The sequence below is a fragment of the Electrophorus electricus genome, chromosome 16, assembly GCF_013358815.1.
Source record: "Electrophorus electricus isolate fEleEle1 chromosome 16, fEleEle1.pri, whole genome shotgun sequence".
Taxonomy (NCBI): domain Eukaryota; kingdom Metazoa; phylum Chordata; class Actinopteri; order Gymnotiformes; family Gymnotidae; genus Electrophorus; species Electrophorus electricus.
The window spans coordinates 10,849,772-10,865,482 of record NC_049550.1 but is presented as its reverse complement, the minus strand read 5'-3'; the positions used below and the strand labels follow the sequence as shown (position 1 = coordinate 10,865,482).

The following is a 15,711-nucleotide window of genomic DNA, read 5'->3' as shown; positions in this document are numbered from 1 at the left end:
GGTAAACCTGGGTGCACAGGTGGTAAGAAAAAAGTGTCAGTGTCAAGTAGTAATGTGATAAAAAGTCTAACCAGAGCAGTGTGAAATAAGTGGAGCTTAGCGCTACTCTCCAAATGAACAAGCAAACATTAAAGGAGCAAACATTAAAGTCCCCCAAGAAATTAGAAAGGATTGGTTTGTGTGGGATTCAGGAACATGGAAAAAGTAAGGATCTAAGCATGAGTGAGACCTGAATCCAGTTGGTGGGGTTTGGGGTAGATAGTAGTCTGAGAGATTTAGTCCTTTGCCTCACACACTCAGGCGCAAGGATCTCACTGACTCAACACCTTTTACAAAGCCTTTAACTCCATAATACCTTCCCTATGTTAACCCTTAAGAACTACTACACAAACATTGCTGTGAGAATAAAATGAGTTTGAACATCTCCTGTAATCAATAAACCACTTAACAAAACTAGATAGATATGCAGGATTCTTAGTGACTTTGCTTACTGAAAGATTTCCTTTGGTGAATGTTCAAGCTAAAGCTGAAATGTGGTGTGCTTCACTCTATGATAAGGTAATAAAACTGTACTGAGATTCAAACCAAGAGGTGGTTTCATGGCCTTATCCAAGGCTTCAAGGTTATCAGAGGAAACACTTCACTTGAATTCACAAGGGTACCTCTGAGTGGCTAGTACAGCCCACAAGAAATGCACATGAATTGGGTGTCCTTATCATTGTATATAAAAAGATAGATAAGACAAGCTCAAGCATGCCAATAGCACAACATAAAGAAGTCAGCAGAAAGGCAAGGGGCCTAAGGGGACAGGTGAAAGAGGACAATTTTCTAATCAAACTAAACTAAATTAACTAAACTAAATTACATGGTTCAGTAAAAATTATTGAAAAGTAGCAGGTCCCAGCAAAACTTTCAACATGGCTACCCTGAAGGAAAAGAGAACTTGTGGCCAAAGGTGTCGAGACTTTGGCCACTTTGTCTGGAATTCTGATGAAGGGACTTTCATGGGTAGAACACCAGAGAAATGGGGTACGTACTGCAGTTTGTTGTTCAGATCTATATTAATTATTATATAATTTCCACATAACCCCACATTCTAAATTTTGCCCTTTTCATTTGTTTTTAAAATTCTTAATTTCAACTTAGAAATTCTCCACTGAATATGAAATTTTATTTATATTATTAATAACCATTTGAAGATGAAAACAACTTGGTCAAGGTGTGTTTCAATTTTACTTGAAATACAGAAAAATGTGTTACATTTTTGTATAGTACCTAAAGGCTGCATTTAGCTGACCTTTACTAGAATAGCTACACCCAAACATGTTCTAATGTGAAATTAAGACTGTTAAATTTTTAAGTGTTTGTAATATTACTGGTTCATAAATCCAGCTAAAAAAAACCAAACAAAAAAAAAAAAAACCCACCCACTTCTTTTGACTGTCATGTCCATGCTGTGTAGGAAGTCTATTTGTTTTTTCTTACATTTAGCTTGAAGATTTATTTTGAATAGACAGATACCAGATGCCTGGAACATATTTTTTTCTATGATAGATCCCTTGTGAGCATATGCTGACTAGCTTTCAATGAAAAAGTAAATTTCTTTTTTTGGGGGGGTGTTGATAGATAAAAACAGCTTTCTGAACCCCTAAGTGACTCATGACAAACTTTATGGATCTGACCAAGCTTATGCTGAAAAAAGGATATAAAACATGACATTTCTTTTACTGAAAGAGTAATATTATGATATATTAATGTGCTATATAAAGAGCTAAATGTTACAGATTTCTAGTGAGAGTCTGCTAACAGGTAACACGGATAAAAGCAAAAATTTGCAGTTGAATATTGAGACTTGTCCGCTTTAGACTGCTCAGGGATGGTTTACCTATGCCAAATGAGCACAGTATAGCACAAGGGAGACATGAAATCAGAGCTAAGTGCTATATGATATAAACATTTTTGACTCTTCATTACAGTGTACATCAGCCTCTATTATGTGGCATTCTATGTGGTGATGACAGCTTTGTTTTCCCTGGCTATCTACGTGCTCATGTACACATTGAGCCCATATGAACCAGACTACCAGGATCGATTACAATCGCCAGGTTAAAAACCCCTTAAATCTGTATAACATTATATTCTCTAATGCTGTATTGACTGAAAACTTAGCAGTTTTCACTGCATACTGTTTTCAGGGTAAATATGTTTCTTGCCATTTTACAGGAGTAATGGTGTGGCCTGACACATATAACGATGAAGTGTTAGAGATCACTTACAATATGTCAGACAAGCATAGCTGGATGAAGATGTCCAAGTGTCTTCACAAGTTCCTTAAACGTAAGCATGTGTTCTTAAAAAAATACAACTCAAGCAAGCAAAAAACAAAACAAAAAAAACCAAACAACACACACAAGAATAACTAAACCTACCAATGAGGGATAGTGAGGTTCTTTTGCTCTTTATTTCAGCTTACAATGACACCATACAAGCACAGTGTAATCATTACAACTGCACAGTGGGCAAGTACTTCTTCCAGCACCAGTATGACGCTCCTAAACATACAAAGTGGGCCTGCCCATTCTACCAGAGCATGCTGGGTAAATGCTCTGGCATTGTCGACCCCACATTTGGTTACACAACCAACCAGCCATGCGTAATCATCAAGATGAACAGGGTATGATGGTGCAAGAGGAAAAAAACAAAAAAAGAAAACAACACTCCTATATTTTTCTTGTTTAGATTCAAATCTAATTATTCAATCTTTCCTTCAGATCATTAATTTCCTGCCAAACAATGGTACAGGAATGGCTCCATATGTTAACTGCACTGTGCTGGTGAGTGTGCATGAGTTGAGCTTTGAGTGTAATGTTTGCAGACATAATGGAGACATGAAGTTCAATGAGCAGTATTCATGAATGTGCTTGTGTGAATAGAAGGGTCATGAGAACGTTCGTGGGCATGTATACTACCCCTTGAATGGGACATTGGACCTCTCGTACTTCCCGTATTACGGCAAGCTGGCACAGGTAAGGCAGCCAAATGCATTATCCTTTGCATATTTATGTTCCTGTTAATTTTGTTAAAGTTGATCTTATGTTGCATTGCTTTATAGCCAACTTATGTGAACCCACTGGTGGCTGTGAAATTTGACCTCGTCAATAAGAGACGTGCAACGATCCAGTGTAGGGTGATGGCCAACAATATTGCTTATGAGAACTTCTACGACCATTATGAGGGAAAAGTGACCTTTGATTTAAACGCTTTGAGTTAGTTACAAAGAATATACTTGGGGTTTAGTCTTTTTTTTGTGTGTGTGACATTTAAACATCAAGATTCTTAATCTTGTTCTGTAAATCCCAGTGTAGAAAGAATGACCTTGAGCACTGGGAACAAACCTGGATGCATCACTCAAAAATGTATTGTGTTCATTTAAAAATGTATTTAAAATGTACATGCTAAACAAAACGCTTGCAATAAAGATATACATTAGCCAATCTTTCATTGAGAAACATCTGAAGCTTAAACTCCATCATAGTAAAAATACATTTTTTAAAGAAAGGTCTTCCTAATATAAGAATACAGAAGTCTACAATACCATTTTTAAAACAAATTTCTTCTCAGCCCATATAAGAATTGTATTTTCTGTAGCACACTTGTTCTGCTGAGTTATAGAAAATGTAGAAAGAATCTTGTCATTTCCAAATTAATTCCTTAATTATACATGCTGTCTATAAGAAAAATAAAATAAACCTTACAAATTTCACCCCGGGTGAAGTGTATTCTGCTGCAGTCTTTCTAAAAACCACCCAGGTTATTCAAAATAGTTGCCTGTATCAAAGTGAAGCAAAGGTACAAAATTCTGACATATCAGATTAAGGGGTAATAAAGTCCATGTGGTGAGTCAGATCACATTATTATACATCTGTGAATCTTTGGAGAATACAAGTGACCTGTACAAACAATCATCCCTGCCGACAAAAGGATCAAAACAGCATTACGCTGTTAAGGAACATAGCTTTAAAACAGAAGAACAGAGCGTGAAAATTTGGTGACAATAACAGGAAGGTAGCAGAAATACCTATTTCATTTAAGTACCACTGTGGTCCTGCACAAAGCAGCCACATGTTGCTGTGAAGACTGTTCACAGTGGATGGTAACTCACTGAGCTTGGGTATACAATAAGTAGGGTTCCGGAGGCCCCAACAGAAAGATCAGAGACGTTTTGGCTCTGCCCAAGCCCCATCATGTTGGAAGCAAGTCAAGAAAAATGTGGCCCAGATGCTAATCTTCATCATCATTCTCATCAAAGTCCTCTTCCTCCTCCTCCTCATCCTCCTCCTCCTCCTCGTCATCGTCCAGGAAGGACGCGGGTGTGTCACGAGAGCTGGTGGAATTGGAGCCCATGGCAGCAGAAGCAGCACCATTATCACTAACAAAAGATGAAGACCAGTTTACCAATGCAAACGCCATTTCAGGGCTGCGGACAAGGTGGTGAAAAGGCAGCAAACCTCATCAGGGTGTTGCAGCACCTACAGTGCTGATCACAAGCTTGAACTGTGTGATAAGCACATTTTATATTTTTATATATTCCCTAACTTTCTCTACCTCAACACTACAGCTCCAAGTGTGCGTCAAGCTCCTCACAATAAGAAAGTCTAAGACATGCTCAGTTGTGTATTGAGTATTAACTCATTCATTCTTCTACATTATTTTGCATATTCAACCAGACAGTGAAGTACCTTTTTCTTTCTTGGACACACGAGACTTAGCAAACTGAACAACAAAATCTTTACTGTACAGCCGATATCTGAGCACATATCTGAGTGAAATGCGAAAATGCTGCACCAGTGAACAGATAAAGCCCAGGAAACTCACCTGGTTGTACGAGAATAGCCTCCATTAGTCTCATTCAAGGATCCCTGTGCCATTTCTAAAAAAATAAATAAATAAAGTGAAAAAAAAAAAAAAACCTTAAAGGTCTCAAAGCACATTTACATAATGGCAGAAGTGTGCAATATTTCAAAAATAGGCCACGAATGATGTTTCTGCCTGTACAACATAAGGCACTACTTGGAAAGACCAAATGTTTCAGTTACTCAGTGACTAACTTGCATTCACACACACACACCCACACACACACACACACCCACACACGGTTTGAAGTGCCAGAGGATCTGAAGTTAGTTTCTAGTAAAGAGGCAAAAACAACTCACGTAAAGTTACTATATTATTGGCACCTTTAAGTGCATTCCAATTAAAAAAATCTATAACAAAACCAATATATTTTGAAAGAGAATGGGTTTGGTGCCCAACCAATCACGTAGGCTTCCAGGGCTTTGGGGACTAGGGTGCGTGCAATCTTCAGATGTTCTGGGGAACATCTGCCAGCCTCCAGGCCAAATGCCATGCCCAAGCGCTTCAGCACCTCAATGTCATCATGGATCTCAAACATGTTGTCAAAATTGAAGAGGTACTCAAACCTGCAGACAAATACATGAGATTGAGATTTCTGCTAACCATGAGAGACGGAGAGAGCATGTGAATGTGAGACAACAAGGCGCTCACTTGTCATTGGAGATACTACAATCAATGATGGTCCTCTTGCTGGTATTAATGATGATGAAGGGGAGGTGTATGACTGTGTTGGGTGGAGGAGATCTATGGTTCTTCTTCTCTGCCTCTCGATTCCTCTGCACCAACCTCTTAAATGCTATTTGCTAAAAAGAAATTCATAGGTTCTATAAAGGGCTTGTGATTAGGAACCATAGCACATGTATAGCTTCAATTCAGATAAACCTGTACACACTTGGCTCATGCAGTGCCTGCATACCTGTAGGATAAGCTCTTGAAGCTGAGCCTGCTTCTGCTTGATTCTCTCAATTCTCTTCTGGCGCTCGGCCTTTTGTGAAGGAAGCAGAGTGCACGTCACAGCACTATACAGAAACCACTATCCGCATGCAGGAACTATTTATGCATACCTCAAACAGGAATTGTTCTGAAGAAGACTGTGTGTGTGAGTGAGTGAGTGAGAGAGAGACACTGTACATGCAGATCTCTAACCTCCAGGTCCTTGCATTCCTGAGCAGAGTTGGTGGGGAAGCCTATCCATTTGATCTCCTTTTTGTCTTTGGAGATAATGTTCATGGCCATTAGGACGTTCAGTGCATCATACACACGTCTCCGGATGTTTTTCTGATCGTAAACATGCTGAGAGAACGGAAAAAAAGAGGTGAAACATAGAACATCAGTTAGTTCCTCAGACAGGAGATCAAAATCTCATCATGGGACATAAGAGACCATGGGAAGCCATGTCGATAACCAACCGAGTCGTTGGGAGAGACGTTGTCGGTAGAACTCAGCTCTGCCACCAGCTCGTCTGCTACCTCATTATAGGAGGTGATGCCTTTCTTCTGGACCTTCTCACACACCTTCATGGAGAAATGCCTCAAGCCTTTTCCATTCTTGTCCCCTTTTCTACTGCGACTGAGGGAAGAATAAAGCACAAGGATGAGGCTAACATTGGACAGGAACTATAGTAAATAAGTTATTTGTCGTGTGTTTTTGCTCCGTACTCCAGCACACTGGACTAGAAGTGTGGTTAAAACACAGCAAGTGAACTTCAATTCAAGGGCAGTGCCATCTATATTGGGTAAAACATATCATGGACTTTTTTTTCTCATTTGTGTTTTTTGTCTGCGTTGCTGTATTTAGTACTTATATGATAAAGTAATCTAAAAGGCTAATACCATTTCTGACATGGAATGTTATCGTCTTCCAACAAAAGGGCCAAATAAGCTTCAGTGCAGAAAGCCACCAGAACACATTAGAGACATGGGTAAAGCATGAACGTTTTGACATATTATTAAGAAGCAAGAACTCACTAATAATCTTAGCAGACCATGAGGCCCATAGTAGTGGATAATGGAAGAGCAATCTAAATCATGAAAAGAAACTGTTGAGTAAAAATCAGAAAAATAGCCAAGACGTTGGTATAGCATTTCCTCAAATGGGTTCATGACTGGAAAGGAACAAGAAACTAAAACAAACAAGCAAGGCCTGACGTACCAAGACTAGGCTTCATTGAAAATTAATTTTTATTTACTGAAGACAAGTCTATTGAAGACAGGACTACTGAAGACATGACTACTCCCAACACAAACAGCAACTGGCTGAGAACCACCAGAGAAACACATGGTCATATTTATGACTCACAGACATCAGGCAGTCACTGACTGCAGCAGATTTGCAACCAACTAGACAATTTAATTCAAGATTGTTAATTTAGCCAATGATTTATGGTCCCCTAAAATGGGGCAACTACATATAAATATGATTTAGATAAAAACTAATTAAATCAAAGCTTCCCTATTTTTGAGTCACAATATTTTTGACATTATACCCACTAAAATAGCTGCCCAAATTATTCAATTCCCCCAGCAAACATCTTAAATTAAAATTCATTACAAAATAACACTAGCTTCCAAGGCCAAAGACAAATAAAATAAATTAAAACAAGTGTTCTGGGTACAGAACATGCAATTTTTTTATTATCCATGTCACTCTCCAAATGTTGACCAATGTTTTGTATATTAGTTTCTACATATCAAGTTTCGCGAAGGAGGGAAGCTCTGCTGGGAGGCGTCTCACAGAGCCAGGTTCGGAGTGGGGCCAGGGAAGGCCGTGACACTGTGGGCATGACTCACCCCGTGGACCAAGGTGAAGACTCCGGGGGCTGTGATTGCGGAGTGAGGAACTGAGCACTCGGAGTCCGGGGGCTGGTGAGCAGGACGGTGCTGCCAGGGGCAGTCGGTCTCTGAGGAGTACCAATCACCTAAAGGCAGGACATGGTACTCAGTACAGCTATACTAACATACAGCAATGACATACACAGGTTGTAGGGGTCACAGTGTAGTTTTATTGCTTGCCTTCTTAGGTAATTATACTGAATGTTTTGTTAGAAGTGATACAGATTCATGAATCAATGGCTTTAAAATGGGATTGTGAATTCTGAGGTCCAGTACCTACACTAAATGCCCTTCTGCAGTGTTGCTGACAAAGCAGTCCAAATGTCCTTCAAAGCTGCACTGTGTAAATGGAGACTGTGACTACATGTTGTGATAAGAGAATTCAAAACTGTAGAAGCGTTAAACCAGGAATCTTGGGCTGGCAGGGTAGTGAGGTTGTGGGAGGGTTCTGCTTTGCAACAGAAAGTCCTGCTGCTGAGAAGAGGGAAACGACAGGGCAGTGGTGGGGTGTGAACACTTCCCGTGTCATGTGATCATAATGAGGAGGAACTCTGGGAGGAAGGGGAGGAGTTTCAGGCCTAGTCCTACTCTGTCTCCCAAACTTCAGAGTTACATTTAAAAAAGTTTAACATCATTTTTTTTTTGGTTAAATAAAATGTGACCATATCAAACATTGTGATTTTTTTCCACAGTAACTACAAAATAAAATCAATAAACAAAAATTCCACAAAACCAAACCTCCCATCCCTGTTCTGCAGGTTTCTAAGTTACACAATCAAATTTGCATAGTTAGAGTTGGTTGGGTCGTGCTAATGAAATGTTTCCTCAATACTTGAGAGGAAATTAGGTCCAACTATTGAATTATAACAGTAATTTTGCCATCTTAAGTATCATATATATTCCCATCTAACACAACACAGAGGTGGGACACTGCAACTTCCTGCAGTCACACCCTGCCTGCCTCTGGCCGAGGGCTTGTCATTAATAGAACGATAATACTGACGTGGGCTCTAATCCCGCTGACTCGAAACTTCTGTGATCAGCTTAGGGTGGAACTCTCCCGGGTCACCTCACACAATGTTAATGGAGGACTTTGTCGCTATGGAGACTCACTACACCATTCAGAGAGGAAAGAGTTGTGACAGGGACCATACTGGACGAGCAGAACACCAAGACTCCCACCGTGAGAAAGGCCTCGCTCTGATTATCAAGGGCTGCCAGTGGGTGCTGCTGTCTGAAAAGGGGGATCTTGAGAATGCAAAATGTCATCAAACAGCTGGAGTCTCGTGCTGCTACTGCATGAGCTTTCTAAGATCCATTGGCCATAAGCTGTCACTGGAGAGCACATCACTACTATTAAGAGTACTGGGCCACAAGAAACACCCCCATTAGCAGTGTCTTACCATGTGTGGCACTACGTTCACGCTTGTGGTAGCCAGCGTTTTGGGCATTATCTGTTTGACTCCGGTAATGGAGGGATGGATGTTGACGAGTGACAGGATAGCAGTACCTGACAAGGAGAGAGCAGAAGTTGTATTGTCTACCAAATCTCTTATTTGGTACATCAAATACTATGCAAATCTCAGTTGTGTGCTTAGTGAACCAAAGAGTTAATATGTAGCATAAGGTGCACAAAAAAAAAAAAAAAAATTAAATGTTTTTGGGTTTTGTGAATGGTGCGGAGAGTAGGGTTCTGTGTTTTGTGTTCATGAAACATGCTGGATGACTGCCCTCTGCTGGAGAAAAAAAACAGTATGCTAATATTACAGTTAACACAGTAACCTAGGCTTAATAAGCGTTGCTAAGGCTATTAAGATACAAGTTAACAGTTTGTTGAATGGCAGATGAAATGTCCAAATCTTTGAACTCTGTGCTACTGTTATCTGCTTCAGCCTCTTAGCAGACAGCACAACTGTGACTACATCACACCAGTGGTCAACCAATATAATCAGCAAACCAATATACCAGTCTGATATTTGCCTTTTTTGGGATAACAGCATGTGCCAAATAACAGCATCTGCCAATGACAATATCTCAAACCCAAACCAAATTAAAACAGATGATGGCAGTGGCTGGAGATGTATTGCTACTAGACTCACTTACCTGTGAAAATGGTGAGAAAACTGACTTAGATTTCTAGTTTCCATGCTTAATTTGGGCTACAATAACATTTTACATTTACATTTTTGGCATTTAGCAGACTCTCTGATCCAGAGCGATTTACAAAAGTGCTCTGTCATTTACTCATAGAATGTATCCTAGTCTGTACAGTAGGTTAAAGTTCAATATACCTTTGAACAGTATTGAAATACAGGGATCAAGTGCAAAACAAGTAGAAGCTCAGACAAATAATATCAAACTATACTGGCTAGAGTTTCGGTTAACCAGCAGGTGTAAGATCAATGGTCATTCTAAATATTCCACAATTGTATGTGAGGATATCTAATATAATTTTAGTTTCCCAGCCAAGTGCCTCAAAAATCTAGTGTTAGTTTCTTAGTTTTGCTAAGATTAGGTAAATTATGTGGCAAATAATATGGCCAGTAGGAGTGGCAATCTGTGCTATGGGCTAACTAGCTAGCTATCCTGGTCCCTTGGCTAATGTTCCTCAGCGTCTGTTGCTACTAACCATCCTGCACTGGTCCAGTAACAGAAAACATGTCCTATGAATACTGCACTAGGTACAGGAAAGGAAAACCCATCCTACGTAATCCTGCACTGGGTCCAATAAAGGACTAATTTATTTCAGCATAATTTCTCCCATTGTGATGTAAAACAGGTCATCCTTATGTTGCATAAAGTTGAGGTAAGACTTTGTAGTGTTGAAGATTTAGGCTACTATCAGATGCCAATTACTAACATATTTAGATGAACGTTCACTGAAATCCTACCAAGTATGAAGCAACACAGGCAACTCACTGTAGTTAGTGTGATAAGATTCTATGAAATATAGCATCATTTATGACAAGTTACATTATTTTTTACTTGGCAATGTCAGTAGAGTAAAATGTATGTTTAATTAATAGTCTTAAACTGTCCCTCAAGTCTGTTACTGGGCACACTGCTTTCTAAGAATATGCATCGGCATTAGCCCTTGAAAAGCCCATATCAAGTGACAACCACATTTCACAGCACTTTTAAAGGTAAGGCTAACTGTCAAGGAACAGAAATGTGCACCTGGAGAGGTCATGACCATGAACCTTTGAGTTAAGGGCTGCTGAACAAGCAACAAGGCCCCAAGTTCAGTGATTCTACATCTGTAACAAAAACTACTGAGTTCCAGACAGGTGTACGCACCTTTTCCAGGACTGACGTTCTGAGTGTTGAAAACCTTCAGCTCTCTACTGCTCTCTTTTAGCCCAGCCTTAGAATGTGAAAGTGTTCATAATTAGCATTAAAGCCATACATCAACAATATCATAATCCATCAACAAAATTATACGCTTTTGTACCATGTCACAGGCATCCATGATAAACCCAAAAATATGTGGTAGCATCTGTACAACACTAAGGTTAATAATCACAAAGGTCAGCTCTCTTTACTCCAAATCTTTGCTATATAGGCTACGATTAGTACACAAGGTCTAAGCATAATCAACTTATTTTGCACAAATATCCAAACTTGCCTTAGAATCATTCCAGGTCTGGAAACATCACAAACTAATCACAGAAAGTGAAAACATGTTCACTACAGTCCCATGGAAAACACTGGAAACACACTGGCATAAACGAACACAAGTGAAACCGTTCACTACTGGACATTTCTGACCTCATATTATTCATATTATTATTATTCATAATTTTATGGTTGATCACATCTGGTTTGATCAAGCATACAAATATGATGACCTCACGTGTTGTGTTTTGCTAGAAACTGCGTAACATGGGAACAACACTGCTTCTAAAAATTTTATATTATATATATAAAGACAACCATGGAGCACAACCAAAACCAAGTGAGAGTCACACGTGCAAGTTGTGCAGTTTTGCTCTGAGTGCCAACGGTGGTCACACACACACACAGAAGTGGAACAAAAACAGTTTTCTCTCATGGCTACATAATGAGCAAGTAAAACAGTACTGCTTGCACAAGGGAAAACTTGTATTCAATATTTAATAACCCTCAGCACCTCTTGCTTCACTATTCAAAAAATATTTTTAAAAAGGAAGTTAACTTTCAATAAACATTTCCACAGCCAATGTGCCGTACAGAGAAGACGAAGTGAGGGCCGTTTTTACCACATGCCTGTGTAACAAAGGCAAACTATGTTATATCGATCAAGTTATGAACAGAGTGAATAAAACTAGTATTCAGGAATGATTCAGAGAAAAGAAAAAAGTGTCCAATCCAAACTGTACATAGATTACCAATGAGCTAAAACATTTGACGTTGAATTTATTTTTCTAGCCTTTCATAGCAGCATCACAGCACTTAACACTACAATAATGTTCAATGAAACTTACATCTTTTGCCATTGTGTCAGTCTCTTGCTGATATTGCAAGAAGGTCTTTTCAGCTGTGTATCTTTGATCCCTGTCTGGTCAACAGTAAGAGAAACTTAAGACCTTTCACATCTGTTTAAAGAGAAATGAAAAGCGGATTACACAGAAGACGTAAACAATTCTGAAATGCATAAAATAATTGTTTTTCTATAGGTTGCTACTACTACTACTAGAATAATTGTTTTCACTATTATAATTAATACCACAAGAAATTGCTGGAATTACCTAGATTAGTCAGGATGTTGACAGTATACAAACCAAAAACAGCAATTTGTAAGAGGGCCTATGCACATACTACAGCATTCTGTGAGATCAATATCGCAAAATTCAATATTGCAAGAATAAGCAACATAAAATATATTGTGACCTTTTACTCTGTGGTAACGTTACTCATTCTTTGAGGAACCACATTATCAGCTTTCGATACAGCTGAAACGACCGTCTGAACTTCAGGACCTGGTGAAAAGCCTCTCTCTAACCGCCAATGGGTGCTTATGGGCTTATTCTCGTTTTTGCTGTTATCAAATCTTCTCAAAATTGCTTCGACTGTTAACAACTTGGCCAAGAAACCTATTAAGTGTCAGTCCCACTCGATGACAGAATTGGGAGCAAGAAAAGCAACTCCTGTTTCTCAGCAGTTAATTCCTCACAGCCCATCTTAGTAAAATCGTGGCTGTATATCAAAATCTCATTAGTAAATCAACATGCCAATAATTGTATTCAAGGAAAATACATTTCTGTTTCAGGAACTTTAGCTAGCGAGCTATATTTGCTGGGACGTTTTATAAAGTCAGATGTGTCGGCAGCATTTAACGGTCCTAGCTAACCTAACCTAGCTGTCCTGCCCCAGAGGAAGAGGGGGCTAAATCCATACTCCACACAGGAAGCATAAGTGATACAAAAGAAAATAATCCAAAAGTAAACATGTTTCTTACGAACCAAAAAGAATACAAAGTGGCCCATCCGTATTTTCATAATTTTGATCGAACTAAATGCCTGACCTACAATTTCGGGTCGTTTGTAATTGTCAAGTTTCACGGAGTAACGTTAGTCTGTTTTAACTTCTCTGTGTAACTGTAGCTAGCTATGTTGGCCACGAGAACCTGATCCAGCAGAGCCTTTGCTAGCTAGCTTGAAATAATGCCGAAATGAAAACACAAGCAGCAGTAAATTGGCTCCAACGCATCTCAGCGCAGAACATAACTGCACATGATCCCATACAAACCCCTATGGGAATACAAACCCCCTATGGGAAGTAACTTTAGTTTCAACATCCACTCTACATAAGGAACGATAGTTCGAAAGGACGTGTCCAGCTAGACAATGCAAAGAAATTTAGCTCGAAATTTAGTTTAATTTTCGAGAGAATAGTTTATTCCGGTTATCATAACAGTGGTAGCTAGTAGCCTAATGTTAACTTGCAATGTAAACATAGCTTAATAAACGAGGATCTAGCTAGCGTTGGCTAAGTGACTATCTTTGCTCTAACTTAAAGGAATAAAGTCGAAGGTTGAGAATAATGTAAGACAGTGGGTTAGAGAGTTATGATTCTATCTAGATAGCTAGAGTTAGCTATCCAAAAGCGAACGTTAGCTAGCTAGCTAACTTAGCTTAAGACAAATCACCTGAGCTAAAAGGTTTGATAGAGGCTGATGTGTGATGTCTACCTTGGCTATGTTTCCACGGTTCATGTCCTCATCATAACTCGCAGCAGTCTACTCTGGATGTCGCTGCGAAACAAGTTATATCAAATTTTATGCTGGTTATTACTGCTGACGCGAAATTAAGCAAGATAGATGGCTAGCTGGATTAGCTAAACAACTCTTAGCCCAGCTATATTGTTGAGTTAGCCATCAAACTAATCTTGGCGGTGTCCTGCGTTGGTGTTTTTTGATTGGATATGCATATTGTGACGTGTAAACGCTGTCAACATTATGGCCCGCCTCCAGTGTCGTTTCAATTTTTTGCGCGCCTCCCGAAACGGGTCCCTTTTCTTGTGTGGAAAGTCTTGTCGATTAGTGTGTTTAGATCTTCGGAGAGGAAATCTTGCCAATTGAATTGCAATCACATGGAAAAAGTGCAATACACACGACATTACTTTTCAATACTGTTTGTTTTTTTTTAATGGAAAGAACCATGTATTGTTTTCAGTAGAGGTCAAACAACGTGAAAACGTTAGAAGAGAGGCTTTGCTTTCTCGCACTTACTCTGCATGTTGCTATTGAAATGTAATGGCATGTGTGTATTGCAGTTCATGTTTTTCTACTGACATGATTATATTTCACTTTGGCACAAATTCCTCTTCATACAGACGCTCCCATTATGGTTAAGTTTTTTCCCCTATTTTCTTGTTACGTATTCCACATCCGTATGTTATGTAATAGTCAGGATCCAAACACTCCTCCTTATCCAAAAAGCAAACAATGGCAGAACCTGTGAATCTTTACATGATCACTTCATAATGTAGTGTGTCACAACTTAGGGCCCAAAAAGTGTCTAAATTATTTCAACTCCAATATAGTTATTACTGCAGCTGTTCTCCTAGGCAGTATATTCAAGAGTCCAAGCATCTGTAAAAAAGAGCAAATATACATTTGCAGTGATTTAGAAGTTAGCAGCAAGGAAGCTATCTAGATGGCATCTAAAGATGATTTGCCATATTCTGGCTGGGATATATCTAACAAAACACAAGACGTACAGGACTACAATAACTTTGTATGCAAATGAAGATGAAAAACTAAATATGTACAAGCCCGGTTCTGGAGCACTAGTGAAGTTAGGCTAGTTGACATATAATGAACTGGGTAGCTACAGAAATATCGTTAATATAAAAACTGCACTATATGTGTTCGAGATGGTGAGGGTTTCTATAAAGGTACATCACTTGTGAATTTCCAATTGCCAGAGACATTTGTCTTGCTCCGATGTGAAATGCATCTGAAAACAGATGAAATTGCAGTCAAGAGAGTCTGAGATGACACCATCCAAACACAAGGTTAATAATTAATTTGCAATTGATGATGATTTTTGCATGGATGGAATTATTTGCTTAATGTTATGAGGTTTAAAGCTATTGCATTAGGTGAATTTGAATCGCATTTATCAAATGGTGCTAACGATGTGCTGTAAAACCACCAAAAAAATCATGGTCCTAAGCTTTATCTCTACACAAAAATCTGAGTTGGCCAGACATCGACTGACTTTTTCCGAAACGTTAAAATAGTGGTGTCCAGGACACTGTGAGGCCAGATACTGTAGGATACACTGTGAGGTTTTTAAAAGCTTGGCTAAAAGGTGTGCTATAAATGTGCTAATAAAAGGCCAAGTTGTGATTAGCATTCTCAACTGAAACAATCTAAATTGCTATTATTCATTTTATTACCCATTTACACTATTTTATTAAGTGTAATACTAAATCAGTAACTATTCAGTGATATTGTATCTTGAAAAAAACATAGGGAAAA

The 15,711-nt window shown here is 39.0% G+C and overlaps 2 protein-coding genes across 2 annotated transcripts; one reads left to right on the top strand and one right to left on the bottom strand.

Moving 5' to 3' along the window:
- The first annotated feature begins 917 nt into the window (after positions 1–917).
- Positions 918–3,290, top strand: LOC113577520 (potassium-transporting ATPase subunit beta). Its single transcript, XM_027010214.2, has 7 exons — positions 918–1,029; positions 1,977–2,105; positions 2,224–2,337; positions 2,469–2,674; positions 2,772–2,834; positions 2,937–3,026; positions 3,113–3,290. Exons 1-7 carry the CDS (start codon positions 918–920, stop codon positions 3,269–3,271), a joined length of 873 nt encoding a protein of 290 aa, XP_026866015.1. The 3' UTR covers positions 3,272–3,290.
- tfdp1b (transcription factor Dp-1, b) lies at positions 3,283–14,113 on the bottom strand. Its single transcript, XM_027010200.2, has 12 exons — positions 13,915–14,113; positions 12,209–12,319; positions 11,043–11,109; positions 9,149–9,255; positions 7,704–7,831; positions 6,324–6,483; positions 6,061–6,207; positions 5,831–5,899; positions 5,566–5,717; positions 5,314–5,480; positions 4,876–4,930; positions 3,283–4,429 (listed from the first exon to the last, which is right to left on the bottom strand). Exons 2-12 carry the CDS (start codon positions 12,218–12,220, stop codon positions 4,282–4,284), a joined length of 1,212 nt encoding a protein of 403 aa, XP_026866001.2. The 5' UTR covers positions 12,221–12,319; positions 13,915–14,113; the 3' UTR covers positions 3,283–4,281.
- Positions 14,114–15,711: the final 1,598 nt, after the last annotated feature.

What these genes read in the sequence shown, in the direction of transcription:
- tfdp1b (XM_027010200.2), bottom strand. An exon ending in GAACGTCAGTCCTGGAAAAG is followed by an intron (nt 9,256 to 11,042) that starts GTGCGTACACCT and finishes TCTCCTTGTCAG; the next exon opens with GTACTGCTATCCTGTCACTC. An exon ending in TGTAGTATCTCCAATGACAA is followed by an intron (nt 5,481 to 5,565) that starts GTGAGCGCCTTG and finishes ATTTGTCTGCAG; the next exon opens with GTTTGAGTACCTCTTCAATT.
- LOC113577520 (XM_027010214.2), top strand. Translation starts at nt 918, where the DNA reads ATGGCTACCCTGAAGGAAAAGAGAACTTGTGGCCAAAGGTGTCGAGAC. An exon ending in TAGAACACCAGAGAAATGGG is followed by an intron (nt 1,030 to 1,976) that starts GTACGTACTGCA and finishes TCTTCATTACAG; the next exon opens with TGTACATCAGCCTCTATTAT. An exon ending in TCTTCACAAGTTCCTTAAAC is followed by an intron (nt 2,338 to 2,468) that starts GTAAGCATGTGT and finishes TCTTTATTTCAG; the next exon opens with CTTACAATGACACCATACAA.